Source organism: Chelonoidis abingdonii, chromosome 21, assembly GCF_003597395.2.
Source record: "Chelonoidis abingdonii isolate Lonesome George chromosome 21, CheloAbing_2.0, whole genome shotgun sequence".
NCBI lineage: Eukaryota > Metazoa > Chordata > Testudines > Testudinidae > Chelonoidis > Chelonoidis abingdonii.
Window position 1 is genome coordinate 6,260,899 of NC_133789.1, and position 24,546 is coordinate 6,285,444.

The following is a 24,546-nucleotide window of genomic DNA, read 5'->3' on the forward strand; positions in this document are numbered from 1 at the left end:
AGCACAGTTCATGGCATTGACAGCATAAAGGGCATAAGACAGACTCCTGCCATGGATCTAACCTCAAATAACCATGGTTTGGGTTTGTGAATTTGGATTCTAAAGCAAGTTTTAACCACAGTGTAGGTATGGTGACCAGACAGCAAATGTGAAAAATCGAGATGGGGGGGGGGGGGGTGTTATAGGACCATATATAAGAAAAAGACCCAAAAATCAGGACTGTCCCTGTAATTTCAGGACATCTGGTCACCCTAAGTGTAGGTGGGGAAAGAGGTAATTGTGTCTAACAGAAGCATGTGTTGATATTAGGATTTTAATAACATCTATAGCTGTCTGTATCATAGCCATGTGTCTGTAAAAACGGAGGGTTTCCTGGGAAGCAAAAAATAACCTGGTACTCGGGCTGGTGGGAAAAAATGGTTTTTCACTGGAAAATGGGGCTTCTGCGGGAAAAGAACAAGTTTGGTGACATTTTCTGTAGGGGACAATTGAAATGAACCATTTCATTTGGGGAATCTTGAGATTTCATTTTGACCATGTCAGAATGAAATACGCTGACATTTCAAAATAAAAAAATTCAGAACTTTTCATTGTGCAAGGAGTTTCAGTATTGCAATTTTTGTGCCAATTGGAGATGAAAACAAAATTTCAAAATACTGTTCCCACAGGATAAAAATTCCGTTTTTTCAATCTGCTCTGTTTGGAGCTCATATTAAGGAGGCAGCTAACAACAGGAATCCTTCCTTTTTCCAAGATCTTCTATGCCATTTAAGTTAAACACAGAGGGTCAGATCTTTAGCTGGTGTAAATGGAGCTACACTGATTTACATGAGCTGAGGATCTGGCCAAGAGAGACCTCATGGAAACCCATGGATGAAATAAAGGCCAACTCTGATAGTGAAACTCAGGAATCTGTCAATGGATCAGGGAATCAGGGTGCTAGACACCAGACACACATAATGAAAAAAAGACCAATCCCTGCTTAAAAGTATTTATAGTCTAAATGTATGAGGAGAGGCAATAAGTGGAGAAAAATAGAGTAACGATGTAGCAAATAATGCAATGCCCTAATTATAGACAAATGTCTTCAGAGGATTGCATGTCACCACCACAAAAACCCTCAAGTCAAACTTAAATCCAATGATGATAAAAGGAGGGGGAATAGTCGATGAAACTGAATTGTTCCCCCTGTACTTCAGGCAAACCTCTGAACATCAGTGACTCATTAACTCAAAGCTGAGGTGAGGAAAACAGCTCTATGGTCTCACCTACAGAGAAAACAAACCTGCAAACCTTATCATAATACTGAGCACAAATACAATGCTCTCCCTCTTCAGAGCTATGCAACACGGTCTTGGGTGATAGGTACGGAGGAAGTGTCAGAATCCCCATGCTACAGATGGGGAAACTGAGGCAGTGAGTATAAGTGATTGTCCAAAGTGACATGATTGTGTCAGTCCTGATCCATCCTACTAACTAAATGCCCTGGGTATGAAACCGATGCATGTTCATCTTAAGAGGAAATATTTATCCAGTTCTGGGGATGGTGATTATTTATGCCAGCCTGGAGGCAAACTGGGCAGCAAGGGATGAGTGTGAGGAACACAGAAGGCGACTGGACATGTCAGGGAAAATGTTGTGTGTTTGTACAGCACCTAGCAGAGTGGGGCCCTGGTCCACAACTAGGGCTCCTAGATGCTACCAGAAAATAAATAATAGGGATTCTGAATGGTGATAAGGGCGGTAGAGTCAAGGGGATTCAGTAGCAATGCTGGGGGCAGAGTGAAGAGGCTGGGAACGTGCTTGGGGATGGGAAAAGTCCACGGGGGGGGGGGGGGGCACTTACTTTGGAATAAAAGGGTTCTAGAAGAGTGTCTGTGCACAGGTTTGCACTGAAATAGCACAAGGTGCGACTTGCAATCAATTTAGTTATTTTGGTGCCAGGCTGTGTGAGGACAAGGCCCTTGTTTTACAGTAAGTGCAAGCAATGCAGTTGACTTCAGCGTGGAGTGCTAAAAGTTAGGGATGTGCATAAATGGACTTGGGCCTTAGAAAGGAATAAGGACCTGCCAGACAACTCCCCAAGGACATCTGTCACTCGGGATGGGATGGTAGAATCTCCACCTGTCTTATTTGTTACAAAAATAACCAGACATTTTCTACAGGTGTAGTTTCTGTTTGCTATTGTTTATTCACCTTTTCCACTTCTCTGTTACATGGTTTTGTATAGTGCCTGCTAATAGTTAAAAAAAATAAAATAAAAGCCTTATTACATAATTGAAGACAGAAGTCCAAAGTTTTCAAAGGTTGATCGATACATGTTTATTTAAGCCTTTAGCACTGAAGATATTAAAGCAGCATTTTAAAATATCCATTATTCTTAACTTCCTTTGAACCAGGCTATTATGAAAACCTATTAGGATTCCCTATAGATTTAGATATTCATCACTAAATTAATGCACAGTGTAACTCTGTTGGATAATAAACTTTATATCCTTGGGTTTGCATAGAGGAAAGAATGTTTGCTGTAAATTGCAACAAAAAGAATTTAAAACTTGTGCAAAAGCAGTGCAATCATCCCAGGAACTTGATAGGTTTGAACCTCAGCATTCTGCACTCAGAAAAGGCTCCTTTTGGCCTGGAATCAAGAAGCGTCAGGCAAGCAAATCAGAGAAACAATCCAGGCTCCACTCCATCAGTTTCCTTAGAGGATGCACATAGATGGTTAAACTCATTCCTGAGATATGTAAAGCATTTACTGGCTTGGGATAAAGGGTGAAGGAAGGACTCAATTTTATTATGAAGTTAGATCTGCAGTCCTGTAACCATGAATAAGTGTTGGGACTTTGGGCTCAAGGGCAGTATACATTGGTTTTGGCCTTAGGGTTAGTGGTCTCAGCTCTGCTCTATGAAATATAACAATTGTAACAGAGACATGCCTGCAAAACACAGAAAATTGGGAACTGCTGTTCTACAATATCAGCACTTGGCTAGATTGGAACAACAGATCATAGTGACAGCCTTTGTTCTGAAGTACTGGTATCGCACTCGGTCTGAACAACCGGTTACAGGGACTGAGCTGTTGAAGAGTGCCCATATTTGACTAAAGATAAAGGACACAGCTGACAAGGATGGATTATTTCAATAGTATTGGTTGGTATCTGACCCAGCTTGATGATGGATCACATCACACGGAACAGATGGGTCAGCACTACAGTACTGGTGCTGAGTCCAGCCTTGCTGGGGTGATTTTTCTAGGATCTATATTCTTACAGTATTGGTTACGATCAAGTCCTTGCTATCATACCTGAAAGAGGAGCTATACACCTGCTAGACAGCACAAAGCAGACTGAAGAATTATTCCAGGCTGTGGCAGTACACATGATCATCATACACCTGCTTATCCTGAAAGGTCTCGTCACAGAACGGGCAATCCAGAATGTGGCTTCGCACATGCTCCTCGTACTGACGTGGCCCAATGTCATCAGAAAAGACTTCGTGACACAGGGGGCATTTCTTCACAGAGGGCTGAAAGGTGAATACAAAACAATGATGTATAGATATCTGCACTAGCAATGAAAGGAGGTTAGAAATAATCAGTTACAGGACAGGCCACTCTAGGTTCTAATACTCCACAGGGTTTTAAATGTCCCCATGCCTCAGTGACGGGCTCTGGGAGCCCAAGAGCTTCTCAGAATGGCTTTTGCTTTCTATCCTACCCAGTATGTGTCCATTTCTCCATATGAAATACAGCATCTGGCAGCTGAATTCTGCTCATTACGGCTTCCATGCTCATGTTGTCCAAGGCTGCAACTGAGTTCTAGCAAAGTTCCCTCGCTCCTGCTTAGCACAATCATCATTAATTCCCCCAGCTTATTCTGAAATATCCAGAGCTCCATTTGCTACCTGGGAAGATAGAACCCACTACCTTGACCAGCACTAAAAGCTTATAGAAGAAACTGGCCATAGAGCTCAGTTAGACTGCCACCTTCAGACCACTAAGCAAAACCTACCAGCCACTTTACTCACCACGTTCACACCATAAGTTTCTAGGGATTCTGCAAAAGAACAGAAAATGCAAGTCTTAACCATAGCCAAAAGTAAACCATTTGATGTGCTGTTGACCTGTTATTCTTGATTCTTCTTGAAGCACCAGCTCTAGCTCTGAATCTGGAAGGAACTTCCATATTTAAGACTCTGGAATGCTCAACTGGCTGCCTTGCGACTGGGCAAACTGGCTCTCTTGCTTGGCAGAAAGAGAGCACAGTGCTAATCACTTAAGCCAACTCTCAGACCTGACAGAGTTGTGGAGCTGGCAGGGCATCTTCTGAACACATGGGAGGCAGTACACACATGCTGTTGAGAGCTTCTTTTCTACAAGCCTCCAAATCAAGAGGGATGACAACCTGCTGAGACCCCAACCACCACATGTGTAGGGGGATGTCCCTCTTGCCAACAAAGAGTGAATGGACAGATTCCATCTTCTCAGGAGCTATGGGAAGGATGTAGATTTTTACCTTCTGTCTCTCACTGGCCAAGAAGAGGAAGGAGGACTGAAGAAAAGATCTTCAGGGGGTGGGGGCTGGAATTTTGGTAGCTCCCAACTCTATTCATTCTTAATGCATCTCTGATTCTAGCCCAGTTCCTTGATTAGGGTTCTTCTGCTCGGGAGCTGTCAGGATTGTGATTAGATCAGACCTATCCCATGTGGTCCCTGGGAGCCTCTGCACAGAATGCCAAGTAACTCACTATTGTACGGGTTCCCAAACAAAAGGTCTGAACTTTCTGGAGACCGAGTTGGAACTTGCGCCGATGGGACTGCAACCCAGGCAGAATAATCTGGGCTCTCAGAGAGGCGCATCAGCAGCTCATTGTTCTCTTGCCTTAGACTCTGCAAAGGGACAGAAGAGCAGAATGAAGTTCCAGGAGCTCAGGGGGCCATTTCCAAGAGAAGCTATCTATTGTTAGTCATGACCGTTTGTGCTGATATAGTTCCTCTCACCTGAGAATCTCAAAGCACTTCAAAAATCCTTTTCAGTAGGTCAGGCTTATCCCCACTTTACAGATGGGGGGAAAACAGGCAAAGAGAGGTGAAAATACCTATTTAATGGCCTGTGTAACACAGGATGTCAGATCTGATGATCATTGAATCATAGAAATTTTGGGCTGGAAGGGACCTTGAGAAGTATTCAAGTCCAACCCCCTGAGCTGTGGCAGGACCAAGTAAACCTAGACGATCCCTGACTGGTGTCTGTCCAACTTGTTCTTAAAAACTTCCAATGACAGGGATTCCACAACCTCACCTGGAAGTCTATTTCAGAGCCTAACTAGCCTTATAATTAGAAAGCTTTCCCCCCCAGTATCTAACCTAAACCTCCCCTGCTACAGATTAAGCCCTTAACTTCTTGTCCTACCGCCAGTGGACCTGGAGAAAAATTGATCACTGTCCACTTTATAACAGTCCTTAACCTATCTGAAGACTTAACAGGTCTCCCCTTAGACTTTTCTCAAGACTAAACATGACCAGGTGTTTTGGTTTTTTTTAAACCTTTCCCTCATAGGTCAGGTTTTCTCAACCTTTTAACAATTTCGTTGCTCTCCTCTGGACTCTCTCCAATTTGTCCACATCTTTCTTAAAGTGGGGTGCCCAGAACTGGACATTGATGATCAAAATAACCCCTTATGCCCTTAAAATCTATGACCAGCCTAAGGTCATTCAGTTAGTGGCAAAGCTCTGAACAGAAACTAGGAGCTATTCTTTAGCTAATAACTCAGTGAAAAGACTGTGTGGTTTGTTTGCAAATACTGGGTAGGGCCACTGATTTCCATGGGAGCAGTTAGGCCAGTGCTGAGAGCACCTGAAAAAACCCACCATGTTGTCTGATTGCATTTTAGTAAAGCTTTCTTCCACAATTTCCTTGTCAGACAGCCCTTTTTAACTATTTTCTCATGATTCTCTAGTTCACTTTTACAAGCTGCTCAATAAGTCTCAGCAAAATCTCTTACAGCTTTTCGTCCAACCACCTTGCCTAACTCTGAACTGCGTTCAGTACCACTACTAATGAAGACCTCTCTGCGCTGTTAGGTTGGTAGTGTGGGTGTGAGTTTCTCACCAGATTTTTCTCCTCAATTTCATCCTTTTTCCGCTGAAGAATCTGAAACAAATGGTTCTTCTCCTCAAGTTCCTTTGCTAGATCGTGGTTTTGATGCTGTTAAGCAAAAGCATTAGGTTCATCAGTGATGGGGAATCACCAAATGAAAAGCTGTGAGAGTATCAGGAATTGCTCAGATATCATTTGTTTCGTGTGGTGTGTGTGTGTGTGTGTGTGTGTGTGTGTGTGTGTGTGTGTGTGTGTGTGTGTGTGTGTGTGTGTGTGTGATCAATAAATCAACCTTGAACTTCAACGAGAGTCTGACCATGTTATATCTGTACTTCCCTCATTACATACATGGTGATACTGTAAGTAGGGATGTAAAAAAGTTTGATGCTTATCGGTTAATCTTATCAGTTTCAGTTATTGATTAAACTCCACAGCTGGCCTGCGCCCAGGACTCCTCTCTAGTTGTCTAAAAGTCTCCATCATCTTGGCAAACAGCGACCTGGCCTTGGCTACACATGCCTTTGTTACCGCTCAGGCTGGATTACCTCAATGCAGCATACCTGGGCATGAAGCCTTCAGCATTCAGGAAACTTCAGCTGGTCGACAACACCACAGCACATCTCCTCAGCAACACTGGCTACTGTGAACTAAGACTGCCAACCTTCCAGGATTGTCCTGGAGTCTCCAGGAATTAAAGATGAATCTTTAACTAAAGATTCTGTCATGTGATGGAATCTCCAGGAGTACGTCCAACCAAAACTGACAGCCCTACTGAGAATACATGAAACCTGCCCTCAGCTCCCTACACTGGCTTCCCATAGAATAGCAAATCAAGTTTGAGGTCTTGGTTCTCATCTTCATGGTGCTCAATAATCTGAGCCATGGGTATCTAAAAGATTACTCAAGTTCCGAGCTCAAGATCACAGTTAACAAGTTTGCTCCTCAAGCACAATGGTAACAACAAGAGTAACAGTTTGTGTGTGCAGGAACAAGAGCTTTCTCAGGGCTAGTTGGAGCTTGTGGGACAAACTTCCCCAGGACTAAAGACCATCGCAAACCTCGCCTCCTTCCTCTCCAAATGCAAGGTCTGTTTCTTTGATGTGACTTCTCTAACCTGCCAGCTATATGCCCTTCATGATAAAAAAGTAATGCAGTGTTCCATTCTGCTGTATTCCCATTGACTTTACATTCCTTTCAGTGAAATACTGGCCCTCTCTGAATCCCAGCAACACTCTGTCCTCTGTGCAACCACAGATTTCATCCCTTCACTTTTCACTTTGCTCTTTGGAGACCATCCCCCACATCCACCCAAAGAAAGACATGACACCTGCTTATGTTGCAGATGAAGAGCCATGCTGGCCTCTGTCACCTTCAGCTCCTCCAGACACTGTTCCAGCTTCACTTCCTGCTCTTTCTGCACAGGACCACAAATTTCAGCACCATACGCATCAGTGAGCGGGAGCCACATATAAATAACAAAAGGAACGCCAAAGAGAAGGGAGGTTGGAGAAGAAAATGGGAAGCACACAGTGCCTATCAACTCATCCTCCACCAAAAATGGATGCTTCCCACTGTTTCTGGCTTTCTTCTGTAATTTATACCCTATTAAATGGCTTTGCTAAACTAAGATACTATAGATGAATAAGGAACAATAGAGGAGAGTTAAGGGTATTGTTGCCCCTCCATCAAGCAGTAGCAGATGTTCAGGGCTTTGTAAAGCAGCTTCCCACTGGAGAAGAAATCAGCAATGCAGAGTCTGGGTATATTCCTAGTATACCTTGTTTTATTTATATGTATACACCAATCCTGGGACATGGGTGGTCACAAACAGAACACAGGCAATCCTCTCTTGTTCAGAAATCTCAGCCAAACACAGACCCCTGGCTGCCACAGAGCAAATCTGACTGAAGAATTGACACCAGTTAGAGATTAAGGCAGGGAGCAAATTCTCTTGCTGTTTGCAACTGCTCTTCCAAAGGAACTGAATCACAACAACCAACCATACAAGTGTCTCCTCGCCTCTCCCCGACTAAAAACTGGTTTGCACTCTAAAAAAGAGCACCTAGAACAGAAAATTATGTGCAACAGCACCACCTGCTATAACAGGGGCAACCCCTTCCCCGCCAACACCTAATTCCCCTGGAGCTTCCGTAAGATCACCTCCATCTGCTCACCGCTATGGGCTGCTCTATATCCCTCCAACCCAGCTCCCTCAAGCCTCAACGTTATTAGGGAAGGCTCTACCTGTTCAGTCAAAGTAATGCGTAACCGACGATTCTCCTCCTTCATATGCTCCAGCTGCTCAGTCTTGTCATGGTCCATCCGAACCAGGTTTTCCATTTCCTTCTCTTGATTCAACACCTGTGACTGAGGTGAAACGAGTGGATGAAAGCGATGGCCCAACAGTTTATACAGGACAGAAAGAAGCCCAGGCAATTTATAATGCAGCAGGAATGTCCAGAATGAAAGTAGCTTGGCAAAGTCTTAATAAGCCATAGATCCTAATTCCAAATGCTGCCCTATTCACATGGATTTTGGGGGTGATTTGCATAACAACACACTAGTGGTAAATAACCTAAAATGTTGTGGAACAAATGTCTGGAAATGAATTCCAGTGAAACATTTTTGGAACCCAATGAAATTTTTGGACAAGTACCAATCTGGAGACAAGAAAGATGATCCTTTGGCTGGGAGACAAGAAAGCTCGGTGCTACTCCTGGCACTGACACTGATTTTGTGCATGGCCTTAGTCAAATCACTCCATCTTTGTTTCCCCATTTGTAAAATAGGGCTAGTAATCTTAAAGCAGATCAATTTTTTTTTGATGCAACGATTTTCCATCAAATGCCATTTAAGTGAAATTGGGATGTTTCAAAGGAATCATATTGGATTTGATAACATTTTTGCTGGAAAGGTTCGTCGGGACCAGGACGGCATTTCTGGTCAGGAGGGTGGGAAAGCTATGTAGCCTGGTGGGTAGAGGCTCCATAATCCAGTAGTTCAGACACTGCCTTGGGTCTCCCAGGTCCCCAGCCTAACTACCAGGATACAGAGAGTCAGTCTCTTCTTTTCCTTCTGATGCAGAACACATTTTTTGAAACCTCTCTGTTTCATGAAATGGAGTTGTTGTTTTCCAGCCAGCTTTACCACTTACCTACCTCATAGGGCTCTTGTGAGAATAAACCCTTCCACATTCATAAATCCCTTTGAGATCCTCAGATAGGAGGTGCTAGAGGAGTACAAAGTCTTTATGATGAACCTAACATGGGTGCACAGGGTAGGTATTTTGGGGTATGAGATGAAAAATCTGCAAGGATTCACTTAAGCTTCCTCCTTCCCAAATACAGCACTTGTTAGGAACTTCCTGGAGCTCAGGTTGTCATGTTGTAGGTTCAGAGTTTCCTAAGGAGCCTATGGAATCACTAGGAACAACTCAGATACCATCCTAATTTGGTACAGCAGCTCCATTCCCAGCCAGACAGACACAGAGTACTGCACAGATTGCAGAAGCAGAGACAGACTGTGCCTTGCCTACCTGCAGCTGGTCCATGTGATCCAGGGTAGCTTTCAATCTGCTTTCTAGCTGTTCCTTTTCAGATGACACTTCTTGGTTGTGTTCTTTGAATCTGCTCAGAGGAAACCAAACTGTAACATTTTCAGCTGCATGTGGGCCCCCCCCAAATACCCCCTCAGCACCAGCTCTTGGTAAACCACACCCGCAGACCTTCATTTCTCAACCTAATCAAAAGCTTATCTGGTCTTCAGGCAGGTTCAAATGGAATAATCCTAGATACCAAAGCCCTGCTGTCTTGCTCAAACCTTTGCATGAAGTTACCAGAGATCCTGTGAATCTTGGATCTGTTTCACAGCCCTGTGGGTTGCTTTCCCCTCAGTGGACTCAAACAGCTGACAGCCTATAATGCATGGACTCATTCCAAGAGTAGTTTTGCTCAGTCACCCTCACACTTATGTTTGCCTGAAGGCCTGTGAATGCCAAACCTAGCTCAAAACCCCAACGAGCTCCTTATACTCTCACTCGCAGGGTTCATTCTGTGCATGCAGTCACTGGCTTTCATCAGCACGAAACAGAAGAGGAAACCCAAACCGCTGCGCTTCCAGGAACTCCCATTTGCAAACGTATCATGTAAACACTCACTGCTGCAGCTCTCTCTCTCTGCAGTCATTCTGCTCCGTCAGCCGCTTGTTCTCCTCTTTCAGGAAATTTCCTTCCAACTCCAATTTCTCACAGCTGCTCCTCAGAGACTCCAGTCCCTTCTGCAGCTCCTGAGTGCAGGAAGGTAAATGGGAGTCAAACCACAGAAATGGCCCTCATTTTTGCTCCCCACTGTATCTTTGAATGCAACAACATCAGACAACCCTCCTGCAGGGAACAAGATTTTCTCTCTCCTTTCTCGCATGTATTCAGCTCCAGTTTTCCTTAAACTGGGGCCTTGGCCAATGGAAGAGAAGGAAGGAGCAGTAATAGGCAGGTCAGATCCAGAGCTGGTATTTGGGGTTTTGGGACAGGCCTATGAAATCATTCTTGAGCACTTCCCCTTCCCCAAACATAACCAACTCCAGGCCATCATTACCACTCTACTCTGCACTGGGTCAGCCTCAGGCTTTGGGAGAGGGTTGGAGAGATGGTTTGTTGGAGATACACGCACAACTGACTTGTGGCACACGAGACGCCCGTCAGATCTCTCTCTCTGTCCAAATCTTTGGAGCTCACCAGGCTCCTGCTACAGAAGCGAAGCCCAGCTGCTTGGTCCTTTCCACCCAAGCGATTGGTTTGTATTTTCAAGGCTTTTTGTCAGGAAAGGGCCTTGAAATCCTTTTTGTTTTGCTTTTTAAACGGAAGTGGAGATTCTCTGTTAAACTGAGGGTTCCCCCCAAATTGGGAAGGTCCAGGGTTTCCAACTTTGCAAAGCCCAGGAGCCCCGTTCCATTCAGAACCGGTTTAATTGCAGAAAGAGGCTCATCAGTTCCATTCCCAAGCACAAGGCACTGGGGCTGCAGCAAGACCGTTCCACAGAGATCAAAGGGGAGGGGGAGGGAAAGAAGTGAGGGGGAGATTTTCTCTTCTCTCTGCCCTTTGGGACTAACCCTGAGAAGCATTTACCAACCCCTCCATTGGTTACAATGGGAGATACAGTTGCTCACATTTCTCTGAGGCTGACCTTGACTCTATCTTATTCTCCCCTCTCCACTTTCTCTGGTCTCCCCTTTTTCCATGTCACCCATTTCCAGCTCATCTGGACTTTTACCTGATTTTCCTTTCCAAGTTTTATGTTCTGTTCCCTAATTGACGCCAAATTCATCTGGGCAGAGCTCATCTCTCCGGCCTGTAGCTCCTGAGCTCTCCGTAGCTCCAAGTTCCCAGTCTGCAAGAAACAGACTTCTCCCTCTAGTTCCTTCATCTTCTCCTGGAAGCACACAATGGGCATGTATAAGCCTGAGCTGTCAGCCACAAGGCCTCTGAATTTCTGTATTATCCCTTGTCTGTACCTGTGCCAGCCGGAGCTCCTCCTGCAGACCCAGGTTCTGTTTCTGGAGACACAGGCAGCTTTCTTTCAGTTCCTTGTTTTCTTTAAGTAAATCCTTGTTTTGTTGCTCAATCTCCTCCACTTCTCCCTGGCAAACAACACAGACTTGATCAATAAGAATGCAGTGTAGCGATGAGGAAAGGAACGTGAGCCGTGCAGAAAACCAGTGTATTCTTCCCTACCTCTTCACTGACACCAAGGAGACTGGACTTCCCTTTCAGTCTCTCCCGGTGCTGTGAGAGCTTGTCCAACCAGAGCTCAAAATCAAGCTCCACTAGGCCTGAACCTCTAAGACGCTCAGTGCCCTCAATTCCCTGTGACGTCAGTGGGAGCAGAGGGTCTTCTGCCTCTTGTAGGAGTAGGCCCATGAACTGACGGCTCTGCACAACCATTAATTTCAGGTGGCCAGCTGAGACCTTGATACAAACAAGCACCTGCTGGCTACCCAAATGCACCCTTGATCATTTCCTGGCACAGCACTACCTGCTGCCACAGCTGCACTTCCACCCCCACCGTGTTAATGCGGGAATGGTCCAATTTCCACTTCTGGGGTTGCAGGGAGCAGCACCTACTGAGGCTCTTGGAGACTGAGGCTCTGGGACACCTTTAAATCCTCACCTCCCCCAGCCTAAGGGAAGGAGCCACTGAACCCAGGTGTCAACAGATTATAGGAGGCAAAAATGAAAAACCAGACAGGAATGAGGGTCACATGGTCAAAAGCAGGGATCCAGAGGAAGACACTTAGCAGAGAACCCCGGATAGCGTCCACTACCGCCTGAAGGCGTCCAGGGAGCCAGTGGACACAGCCCAGAGGAACTCTGCCCAGAGATATGTCTTAAAGGAGAATCAGAAATATCACAGAACACCTCCCTGTCCAGCTTCCTCCTCCTGATATAGTGGACAGCCACTTTGGCCAGCACCAGGATGAGACTGACCAGGACGTCTTGTGACTTTGCGGGGCCACAGATGAGGTGTGCAAAGATCAAGAGATCCAGGAAAGTGCAGCCAGAACTTAAGGAGAAGATTCTGGAGGAGCCGGAAAGGGGACTGCAACCTGGCGCATTCAATGTAGACGTGCGCCAGGGTCTTCCTCTCACCGCAGAAGGGACAGGTGTCGGAGAAGGTGGTGAACTGCACCAGATACACACCCATGCTCAAGGCTCCCTGACGGAGCTGCAGGGAGCAGCAGCTGAAGGAGCCACAGATAGCAACAGGCCACATACAACACCCCACCATGTAGCCCAGCCAAAAAACACTTTCCACTTACACAGCACCTTCATCGAGGGACTCAAAGGGCTTTACAAAGTGTATCTGTCCTCAATTTACAAAGGGGTAAACTGAGGCACAGAGCAATAAAGGAATTTGTCCAAATAGTACAGTCTGCGGTACACCTGGGGACATAACCCAGCAGTCTTGATTTCCAGTCCTCTACTCTAGCCATACTACATTGCCTCTTTTAAGAAAAGTCTCCTTAAGTCCAGTGGAAAACTGAATCTGACAATAGTTCTTTCACAGCACTCAGGAACCCCAATTATGGGCCACGACCCCACTGTGCGAGGTGCTGCACAAACACAGAACAAAGCAATGGCCCCTGCCACAAAGAGCTGACAATCTAAGTTGGCTGCCTGACCCTCCTCCCAAACACTAAACTTTTTAACTGACTCCAAGGCCAATTTCTGCAAAGAGCCCTTAACAGGATAATTTTGCTCAGCCTGACAGCGGGAGGGGAGGGAAAAATCCTGTTCTTCTCTTTAAGTTCCAGATCTCAGCCTGTAAAACAACAACAGTCCTCAAACTGTTACACTGACAAGGAGATTCCCCGCTAATGGAGACAAATAAAATGCTAGTTTCTACCTCCTGCTTGGCAAGCAGAAAAGATTCGTCCTCAGCTGTCCACTCTAAGTTCTATTAAGCTAGGGAGGAAGTGAGGTCTGGTCTTCTGAGCAAGAGACGGGGAACCAGGACTTTTGGGTTCTATTTCTAGCTCTGTCAGTGAATTGCTCTGAGTCTTTAGGCAAGTTTCTTTACTGCTTTGTGCCTCAGTTTACCCATCTATAAAATGAGAATAATATTTGCTTACCTCAGAGAGAGGCTGCAAGGGCTAATGAATGAACGTTTGCACAGTGTGTGAGATTCTTGAGCAAAAGGTGCTATAGAGTGTACATTATTGTTACAATATTTCATAGATTTCATTTCATAGACTTCACAAATGCCAGAAGGGACTTGTAAATCATCTACTGATCTCCCATATATCACCGGCCATTAAATTTATCTACATGCTGAGCCCAATAACTTGGATTAGACCAGGGTTGTTAAATGTACATTCTGCAGACCATTTCATCCAGCCCTCAGACTTTGACCCCGGAGTCCGCACTACGGTGATGTGATGTGCAGAACACACCAATGTGTTGTGCTCCTACTCCCCCAGGCAGACCATGCTCGCATGCAGTGGTGAGAACCAGGACTACATCAATGTGCACTACAGAACATTTAGTGCACACCTGCCAGGATCACATGGGGCAAGTTAACACGCAGCACACTGGTGCGCTCAACAAATGTGAGTCCCAGTTCAGTGCCGTAGTCACTGGACCCCCATGTTGTGTTAGGTAAAGGGAGTTTGAACAGAAGATAAGGGCCTGAGAAAGCAGGAAGAAAGAGGGAACATACCTGTGTAGTAACCACCAGGATATCATCCTCGGTCTCTGCCCGGAACTGGAAAGGTACGCTGGCTCCACGGACCACCCCCTGCTCATCAACGTAACAGAACTGGTAATATTCGTCATCTTTCGGCAGGTAGTAGGCTTAAAAGGAACAAAAATCCCCACCGTAGGGTGTTTTTAATTACTCAGGCCTCTTGTCATCTGTACAGCACAGAAAGCCCAGATCTAAAGACCCAAGACCACGGAATACAAAGCAGGATCCACATTATGGGGCCAGGTAATCACTGACCCACTCCTTGTGGCTTCATCTATAGCAGTGCAAAGTAAGTGTAAAACACTGACACTTTGCGCTGATGTAAATGACTCCTCAAGGAGGTCAGTGACTCCTTATCACCAGAAGAACACGGATGGTAAAACACAGCTCAGCGTAGTACCTGCAAGGGGGATTCTCACCAGGGGCTTTTGCTACACTGATAACAGCGGAAGAAGAGGCCGCAGGACCACATGTGCTATATGGACGTGTCTCTGTGTTAGCAGGAGGGGACACTCTCACCAAGTTGAACTTGACGGACAGTACATTTGGGGGAAAGGACCCTTTGAGAAAAACTTGGGGGCTATTATTTTGAGATGACCTTATAGCCACAGCTTCTCAAATGACATTTACCCAAGTACGGGACGATATTCCTGTTCAACAATTGTACAGCTTCAGGTGGTAACACTTATTACTGGCGTTTAGAGCAATTTGGTATATGATGGTCCGTGTGTGTGCATGCTGTGAGCTGCCCATCCCTTCCCAACTGACCTCGAAACTGAATTTGCTGCTGCACGATAGAATCACCGCTGAGGTCACTCGGGAAAGGAGCCCACATGAAGGTGTAATATTCGCGGGTTGTTTTCCATCCCACCTGCAACAGCGAGATAATCATACGGTATCATACAGCTTACTTACGTTTATCCTGTGGCCGTTCACAGAGGGCGACATTGTAACTTGGGCTGTATGCCCGCACTGCCATAAGAGCCCCTTTTACACTCCTATACCAGCTACCTAGATCTTGGGTCCATGCAAATAGGAAAAACCAGGCTATTTGCCTGCTTACTCCTTCCTTGGAGCAAGACGGAAGGGAGAGGTGTGAAATGAGAGGCGCGCTGGAGAAGGAAAAGCATTGAGGGTAGATGGGGGCACAATGCACTATACCACGCCTATTCCTCACTGGCTCTAGGAAACAGGGCACAAGTCAGATTAGCCTTGAAACAGCTCTAATTTCAGGCTGGCCCGTGACCAGTCCCAGAATACAGGAAATGCAACCGTGGCTCAATGAAATGTTAACCTCCCCTACTCCATTCCTGCTCCCAAGTACAAGAATGGCGCAGCAAAGATTCAGGTCCAACGTCTCCTGATGCAGTACAGACTCAACAATATATAAGTTAGCCACCGAAAAAGAGCTGCTGCTCTGTTCTTCCAAAGTCTCAAACTCCCGCTTAGGGATCAAGCGTGAAATAACTGGAAATGTCCACATCAAGTCATTTCTTTTCTGAGCAGCCACCTTACAATACATGGTGGCTAATGGTTTGCAGCACACACTTACCCGGAAAATGCCCACCCAGTCCTTTCTGCGAGGAGTGATGTGCTGCGTGAGGGTATAATAGCAGGTTATGTCTCCTCCGGGGATGTAAAACTTCTCCACGTTATTAAAGATAACCTGGGAGAAGTGGCAGTTGTCCAAGAAGACAGCAGAAGTGGGAGGTTCATCTAAGGTCTCGTCCATGACGGGGCTCTATGAGAGGACAAGAGCAAAAGCAAAGGGTAAGACAAAACCTTGCAGCCTGTGGTGCTGGGACACAAGAGAATCCTGGGACCTCATCCAGAGCATTCTTAGCCCCCAAGGCCAGTCTGCATGAGAAATGCAAGACACGCACTCATGCCAATAAGAAGCAAATCCAACAGCCTTCTTATTTTTTTCATTAGCAATTCTACTGTAACACTTTAGCATCCAAATCCAACACATTTTGTGTCATCCTCATCTTTGTGGCTCAAAAGGGAGACTGATACCTCACTGTTAGGCTTGGCAGAAATCAATTCTTATTTATTTATTTATAAGTTTAACAAATAATATTGATGTTTATTTTTAAGCCTTTTTTATCATCAGCTATCTAAATTTTCACAGTTGCAGGAAGTTATGGGCAGGTCAGCCAATAACTGTTTAAACAACAGGAAACATCGAGATTCAAAAAGTTAAAGCTTTTTAACTGTTAAAAAACAAAATTGTCAGCATCGCATATCGAAATATACAAAACAAATATTGTTGATGGAAATATTTTTGGTGGGTTTGTGTGCTTGTGTACAGTGAAATAGACATTTGCCAACATTTACCAATAGAAATCGAATGGTTCCAAGCCTATTCATTGTGCACTCCTCCCAGGCAACACGATCCTTGCTCCCTAAGTGGCAGTAGTTTGCTCTTAAGGGTCCGAACCCGAAGGATGTAGCATTTGCTACTAGCAACAACTATAGTAAAATTGCCACATGGTTCTCAGTATTAAAACAGCAGCAGCAGCAATCAATAGTATAAGAATTCTCACCTGTTTCTTTATTTAGGAACCTTTTAATTGTGCTGTTACAAGTTCAAAAAATAAATTACACAAGGTTACCTGCAAAACTACTGACCCCACAACTGTTAATAAAACAGTATCTAAACTACCAAGAACAGAGTCAGGAAACGCTCAGAAAACTAAATATGCGCCTTACCATCACGCACAAGAGGCAGCCAGCCTCTACGTCTGGCAGATTGCCAAGGGAAGGGATTTCTTGCCAAGAAAATCCTGCTGCAAGTCCAGGAAAACCCAATTCCAGGAATAGAAAGCAGGAGCCTCCCAGCTGATCTTAACTGCAGCTATAGTATATAGGGTAAGAGATGACCTCAGATAAAATCCCCAGAAGGTCTGGGACTGTGTCATCACAGTCTGTGTCATCACCGGCCCCAGGAGTTCCATGTGGAAGTGACTTTAGATCAGAACACTGGTTTTCTGTAATCACTGAGAAGGTGGTCAGCTGCATTCTGTGCCAGCCAATACTTCCCAGTGGTCTCGTGGAGCAGTTCTAGATGGAACAGATGGCAGATGTATAGCGTGAAGGTGCCAAGGGTATAGGAGGCTGTTCTTAGGGCCGCATTCAGAAAAGGAAAGCTGTAATATCTCAGCCAGCCATAGAGAGGAAGGGGGACACTATTGGTCCTTATTGTTACTCGGGTATTGTCAAGGTTGGGACTTGGGCAGCCTGTGGGCACAGTGAGTTGCTCACTATCAGGGCCAAAGGTCAGAGATCAATCTAAGTCGGGTCGAAACCGCAAAGTCAAAGTCCATTACAAAACTGAAAGCATGAGGTGAGAATCAGAGTCAGGCCAGGCCAGGGTCTTTCACTAGGGTCAAGAATGGTCTTAAGCCAGAGACAGTAAATCAGGGTCGGGAACCAGGGATCACAGCAGGCAAAGTTGGGGCTAAAGCACACCAGAGTTTGCATTGCTCAGACAACTCCCAGCCATGACTTCCTAGCTTATATGGGGAGATTCAGCCAATCAGGGAACCATGGAGGGCTGTCGCTCATGGCCCTTAGGATGAGACTTCCTGCAGGGCTTAGCCTCTCAGTTCCTCTTGGTGACACCCTAACCAGGCTCTGGGTGGCAGTGAGGAAGCAGTACCTACCTTGGACCCTGCACGCCTGGTTCTAGGCCCATGGGTTCTCACAGGTCTCCTAGTACAGGGGTGAATTCAATTGTACTCCAGCTGAGAACTTATTCAGCAAAAGGTGGTGCAGCTATCACCTCTGCCCAATCACATCCACAGCATACAATAAAATGCCATGGGTAGATAACAATTACTTTATCTCCATTATTTCCCAGCCTTCCTAATCAAGGTACAAAGGCTGACAGCTACCGACTCCATGTTTAAATGACATTCATCACCCCAGCCCCCAGACAAGCACTATATTTAGAGTGGGATCTTCTTGTATCTGGTATCTTTCATGTTCAATATGCCTCAACGGTTCAGATGTTAAGAAAGCAAGGACTACATGGACAAACATAGCAATTGTTCTGCACACAGTATTAGCTCAAAACCACTTGACCCTTGGAACATGTTTCCTTGGGACAGGGAGGAGTTAGCCAGGCTGAGGGCAGGGACCCTGGCTCTTTCTGGGCTATGGCATGGGACCTTTAACAGCCACTGTGCTAGGTCAGAATTGGGTCTGAGCTCAAGATGGTGCAAAGGTTACATGTGACCAGTGTCTGGCTGCAGCCAAATAATGAATTCAGCAGCAAAAATGCTGAATTCAGCAGCAAAAATGCTAAATTCAGCAGCTGCACCAATAGCAGAAGCCATAGTGCCCTGAGTGAGATGGCTGGGCCACTCACAAACCCAATTATTTTAGACTTTTTACAGACTCAGACAGGCATTGCTTTACATTTGTTTCATGTTTTAGAGATTGTTATAGCCATTACAGATCAAACTTAATTTAAAAAAAAAAAAAGAAAGCTGAGGTTCTGGGGTACAATCTGAAGCTATGGGTGAATTCCATGGCAAATTACACAACCACAGAACATACAGGGCTCTGCGTTCGTTTTAGAATTAGCAATACTTTGCCTCTCTCTTGCATCTTCCAACAAAGTGCCATGCAAACTTCACAACCCTTCTACAAGAGTATTATTATCCTCATTTTACAGATGGGGAAAACTGAGAGACAGAGAGTTTAAGTGACTTGCCCAAGATCAAACAGCAAGTTGGTGACAGAATTTGGAAGAGTGCTGAATCCCAGTTTCCCCCTGTTCTAGCTTCTAAGCCTGCCAGCTGTCTGCATACGTTGTTCCAATGCTTCACCAATGCAAGGCTGTTTGTCAACTCATTTCAATCAATAGAACAATAATGAATTAAGGAGAAAAAAGAGGGAGAGGAGGAAAATAGACATGGGGAGGGAGGAAATTAAAAGAGCAAGAAAGAAAGGAAAAAAAGATGAGGTGACAATGTAATGACGTCAAATCCCGCCACTTATTCCTTGAGCTGTTCATAAACCATCAGAAGAGGGAGAAGAGGGAAGAAAAAATGAGCAATCTGGGGCTGCTCCTTATGAAAGGGCCAGTGACAGCCACACCTTATGGAATGCTAATGAATAGCTTGCTGTAACGCAGACTGTGCAATGAACTAATGAGATATTATTACACCATGGCACCCAGCAGGGGAGGAATAAATAACCAATTAAAGATTTCCCATTTTTACAGTCCATCTCTGAGGGACTGTTGTTGTTTTTTTTTTTTTCTTTAGGAAGATGCCATTTTCAATTCTATCATATAAGCACCAGAGATCCTAAGATAGGCTTGTGTATGAACACTGTTTCCTAGAACTATATGAAACCCTGAATTCTTCTTACCAAGCAAGACGAGGTCATTGAATTGCCATGATTAGAAAAGTTAGATCTGCACTCGCACCTCACAGGTGTTAATCAACTAAAGTTATTTGAGAAGAGTTTGAGTCTCTCCAAAATACACCTCTACCCCGACATAACGCGACCCGATATAACATGAATTTGGATATAACACGGTAAAGCAGCATTCCGGTGGGGAGGGGCGGGTGTGCGCACTCCGGCAGATCAAAGCAAGTTCGATATAACGTGGTTTCACCTATAACGCAGGAAGATATTTCGGCTTCCAAGGGCAGCGTTATATTGGGGTAGAGGTGTATTCATATAGCCCTCAGGTACCAGCTAGATAATAAATAATTGGATTCAAGGAAAAGAGGGGGCAGGTTGGTCTTGTGGCTAAAACAAGATACTCAGGAGATTAGGATTCAATTCCTGATTCTGCCATAGACTTCTTGTGTGACTTTGGGCAAGTCACTTAATCCCTCTATGGCTCAGTTTCCTGCTGCAAGAAGAAACCAAACCAAACTTATAAAGGGTGATCACAAGTATCTAGACAGCGGCAGATAGACTGTCTCCACAAGGCCCAGAACTAAACCCTTCAAGAAATCCCTACACCTAGCATGGGTGAATGCTGAACAAGTTAAACCAAGTGCTCCATTGTGCCACCAATGAATAAATATGCCAAGGCCTCAATCAGGGAGTCTAGATCCAGGAGAAAGGTTAAAAAACAGCAAGAATCATCCAGTCCAGGAATTCAGCACCCAACACAACCCTCCTATCCCCTCTAATGATCAAATGCTTTTCAAAGCCCTTTGAGATCCCTGAATGAAAGAAGCTGCATAAGTACAATCATGATGGCCTTCATGTGAGCAGGAACTCTAACTCTGTTCTCTTGCTCCAACGCCATCATTCAGATACATCAGCCCCTTTCTCTCTCCCCTCTTCTCTGACAGATGATCCGCCACTTATTTTCAAGGATTACTGTAGTCCTAAAGGAGCCTAGTTAGATGAATCACTGGATGGAGAGAAGCAGTAAGCTCAAGCACAATAAACCCTCTGCCAGCAAAGCTAGCAGCAACTCTGGTCACTCTGGAGCAGGGTAGTCAATAAGTGGACCACGGGCCAAATCCAGAGTGCTTTTGAATGGACCCCAAAATATTTTTCCTTTTTTTTTTTTTTTTTTAAATAATTTTCTCTGAAGTCTGGACCTTGGCAAAGAAATTTGGACCTTGACAAAAACTAATTGACTACCCTTGTAAGTCTGGAGTATCATATGTTTACTTCCTTGACTGCTGTTTTTACGATGTCATCCCCTTTTCTTCCCTTTGAATCTCTACTTTGGCTTGCAGTTTCCTTCTGCACCATGCTCAACCCGCTCATTCTGACCATGAAAGCTATTCATAGTTCTATTCCACGTATATTTCGCCCCCACACCTTTCATTACTCCCTTGCTCATGCAGCCAAATACATGCCAATGCAAGGACAGAGGGGGGCAGAATGTGTCTCCTCTATTCAGCAGCACCCCTGCAGCTATTGCCCTTATGGGTACTGCAGCAACAGAGAACGACTAGGTTTGGCCCAGCCATCTGTATATTAAGGGGAAAGGACTGTACAGAAATGAGTAACTGGGCCCAGTGAACACTCCACTCTGCCAACACAACATGCATTGACACACCTTTAGTCTCCTTTTCCCTTAAGCAGCTCTATGGCTTTTCCACAACAACCCACATGAGTGGAACATCCTCCCTGATCCTGGGTGCCCTGCAACTTCCCAAGACCCACTTCCTTCTGCTAGGTTTCCAATGCTGACCTCTCTCTTCATCACTCATAGAAACTGCCATATCAGAGCAGATCAATGGTCCATCTAGGTTCCGACAATGGCCTTTAGCAGATGCTTCACATACACGATCATGACCTACTGCTTAGGGCAGTTACGAAATAAACTGCCATTTGGGAAGTTTCTCCCCAATAAGGCAAAGGGATTATATCCCTTACACTTTTTTTTCCTACCCAATGTTACAGTGGACGTTCTCATTATTCATATAAACGGATAACCATCTTGTGAAGCCTGCTGAGATCTTGACCTCAATTGTATATTGTGGCAGTCAGTTCCACAGGCCGATTATGTGTGTGTTAAAAAACTTTACTTCCCTTTATCGGTGTTAACGTTTATTTCCTTAATAGTTTAGAAACACCTATAAAGGTAACAGACTGCCCCCATGTTACCTTATCTATATAGCCCTTTATTTCATATATCCCTTTCACGCTCTCTTGTTCCCCAATACTATAACATGGGTGGAAGGGAGCTAAACTCATGTCCAGTCACGTGGGGCACATGCAGAGTTGCCTCCTTACTAACTCAGGCATCCCAACCCTACGTGGACCCAGCGACTATTGACACATCATCCCTTCGTCGCCGTGCACTGTCATGTTGGCGTGCAACACTAGCGCATCACGTGGCACAGGCTGCAACATTTCAAATGGGGCTCCTCGAGAGATTATCGGAGGAGTGGGGGGAGGGGGCGGCAGCCCCAGAAAATCTCAGGGTGGGGGCAGGCCATTCAAAAAGGCTGGAGCTATTGGCCCACGGAAGATGCTGTGGCCAAAGTCCAGAGTCCAAAGGATTCTTGGGGAGGGAGAGACATCTGACCCATAGAAAGCATAAAGGCCTGCCTCTTTCCACTTCTGGTATGGGGGGGAAGGCATAGGGGATTGTGCCACCCACCTCCTCTTACTGGCCACGTACAAAGAGGCCTTGGGGGATGGGAGTAAGTAGGGACAAGGGGTAAAGGGGGAGGAAGGCGGAGGGAATGGGGGGGAACCCTACCATTGTGCCCCAAGGTGACTCTCTGCGGTGATCCTACGATGGGGGGGTCACCCCCCGTGCCAGGCCAGCTGGGGCATTGCCCCCCCAGTCCGCTGATGCTGGAGGAGAGAAGTTGCCCCCCACCTATCCAACAGCCAGGCCTTGGGGGGGGGGGTGCCCCCGAGTGGGGCCCTCCCCTCCAGCCCAGCCCCACTTGCGCTGCGCGCAGCGAAAGGAAAGTGAAAGCAGGGGGCAGCTGCTACGCAGGTAGGGAACAAACAGCTCCCCGGTGCCCCCCCATATCCTCTCCCCGGGGGGAGGCGGGGCTCTCACACACACCCCCCAACCGCCGCCCTGCGGACTCGCTCACCGCTCGACCACGTCTCTATCTCGCCGCCCCTCGGGCCCTGCTGCGACAGAGGAAGAGGAGGAGGAGCCACCGGGAAGGGGCGGAACCGGCTGCTCCCGCCCCTCAGCCCCGGCCGGAGTTAGTTTAGCAGAGCACCTCCCCTCGAAGAGGATGCTGGGACTTGTAGTCCTGCCAGAGGGGACTCCTGCCCCTGAGAGGTAGAATGGGGCACCGTTTGAAATAAGTGTGCATCTCCCAAACCGAGGATCTCACCCACCCTGCACTCCTGCAACAACACATCATGCAGGCATTTCTTGCCCTGGGATGTGGCTTTGGAGTGGGATATGGCAAGGAGACTGTGTGGGTCCTTCATGTTAGGAGGAAAGAGTGACAAGATGGGAATCCTCTTCACATTTAAATGGGCACTGGAAAGGGTGGTACACACCCTATTGCTCAGGCAGATGGCTCCACCCGCTGGCTAGTTTGTGGATCAGATAAAATGGACAATAAACCTGACTGAGAGAGGACGTGGGGTTTGGTTTTATTATTATTATTATTCAGTGTCTAAAACCTCTAAGCTTTTTGTTTATCAGCACCTGTTTAACTCAATACAAGATAAAGTATTGAACAGCGAGAAAAAATCTTCAGTGGTTGAATTTTTCCCCTAGGATGAACCCAAAGCCTAACTCACTGTGTGTCTTTACTCTACTAGAATGGTTGAGCAGCACCTCACTTTACTTTTCTTCTGTGGCTGCCCTGTTTCCCTCCTGCAGTCTATACTGATGTGGGGACAGGTCAAGGTCACTGAGACATGTTAGCACATGTGAGAGGTCTTTAAAAATCAGGCCATTAACTTCTTAATACATGCATGAATTACATAACTTTGACTTAATTGAAAATCGTATATGTATGTAACTTCTGTTTCTATTTTTTATCTCAGAAATATCTGGAACACTGAGCTTATCTTCCCTGGAGGTCTCCTAGAAGGATGCAGAAATAGCTGAGGACTTAATTATAGGACCTGGGGTGCTGCATTAAACAACAGCTTTTCTTCCAACTGTTTGCTCAGGTGTTTGAGTTACAAATGTGAATAAAACAAAGAAAAATTAAGTTGTTTTAAACAGCCAATTAAAAAAAACACAGTTAGAAGCAACTTATAAAAGGAAAAAACATGGGCTTCTGACATTTTTGCTTCTTCTGGAGGTAAAAAGAAAATATGAATTAAAAAAATTCTAAAGCACGGGATAACAAGTAGAATTATGAACCTGCCTGTCTGTATCTATTTGTTGTCTCTTGTCTTTTAAATTAGATTATAAGGTTTCTGGGGCAGGGACAGTCTTTTTGCTCTGTATTTGTACAGCACCTAGCACAATGGGATCCCGATCCATAATTAGGGCTCCTAGGTCATACAAATAAAAATTATGAATAGTGACATCACAGGCAACATGGAAAATAAACCCAACTAAGTGAGAGGGGAATAATTTTATTATTATTTGGTGTTTAAAACCTCTCATTTTTTATTTGATTTTGTCAGCACCTGTTTAACTCAAACACACAGGAGAAAAACTCTCTTTGTTGAGGCCTGATCACATATATACATCCTTTAACTAAAGGTGGAGAAAGCCCCAAGCCTACATTTCCAAGTGACCCACAGGGTATATTTATGCTGCAGCGTAA

At 45.5% G+C, this 24,546-nt stretch overlaps 1 protein-coding gene across 6 annotated transcripts; it reads right to left on the reverse strand.

Annotated features, from left to right (window-relative positions):
- Positions 1 to 2,168: 2,168 nt before the first annotated feature.
- CALCOCO2 (calcium binding and coiled-coil domain 2) lies at positions 2,169 to 23,005 on the reverse strand. 6 transcript variants are annotated; one of them, XM_032791451.2, is made up of 14 exons: positions 22,891 to 22,978; positions 15,894 to 16,082; positions 15,110 to 15,212; positions 14,315 to 14,448; positions 11,610 to 11,735; positions 11,369 to 11,527; positions 10,258 to 10,385; positions 9,637 to 9,727; positions 8,346 to 8,468; positions 7,429 to 7,515; positions 6,114 to 6,209; positions 4,750 to 4,891; positions 4,030 to 4,058; positions 2,169 to 3,528 (listed from the first exon to the last, which is right to left on the reverse strand). In XM_032791451.2, the coding sequence occupies exons 2-14, from the start codon at positions 16,071 to 16,073 to the stop codon at positions 3,358 to 3,360; spliced, it is 1,569 nt and encodes a 522-aa protein (XP_032647342.1). In that variant the 5' UTR covers positions 16,074 to 16,082; positions 22,891 to 22,978; the 3' UTR covers positions 2,169 to 3,357. The 6 variants fall into 6 exon arrangements, with proteins under 6 accessions (XP_032647342.1, XP_032647341.1, XP_074915822.1 ...); XM_032791450.1 differs by lacking the exon at positions 22,891 to 22,978 and adding an exon at positions 22,542 to 22,632; XM_075059721.1 differs by lacking the exon at positions 7,429 to 7,515 and having other exon boundaries at positions 22,891 to 23,005.
- Positions 23,006 to 24,546: the final 1,541 nt, after the last annotated feature.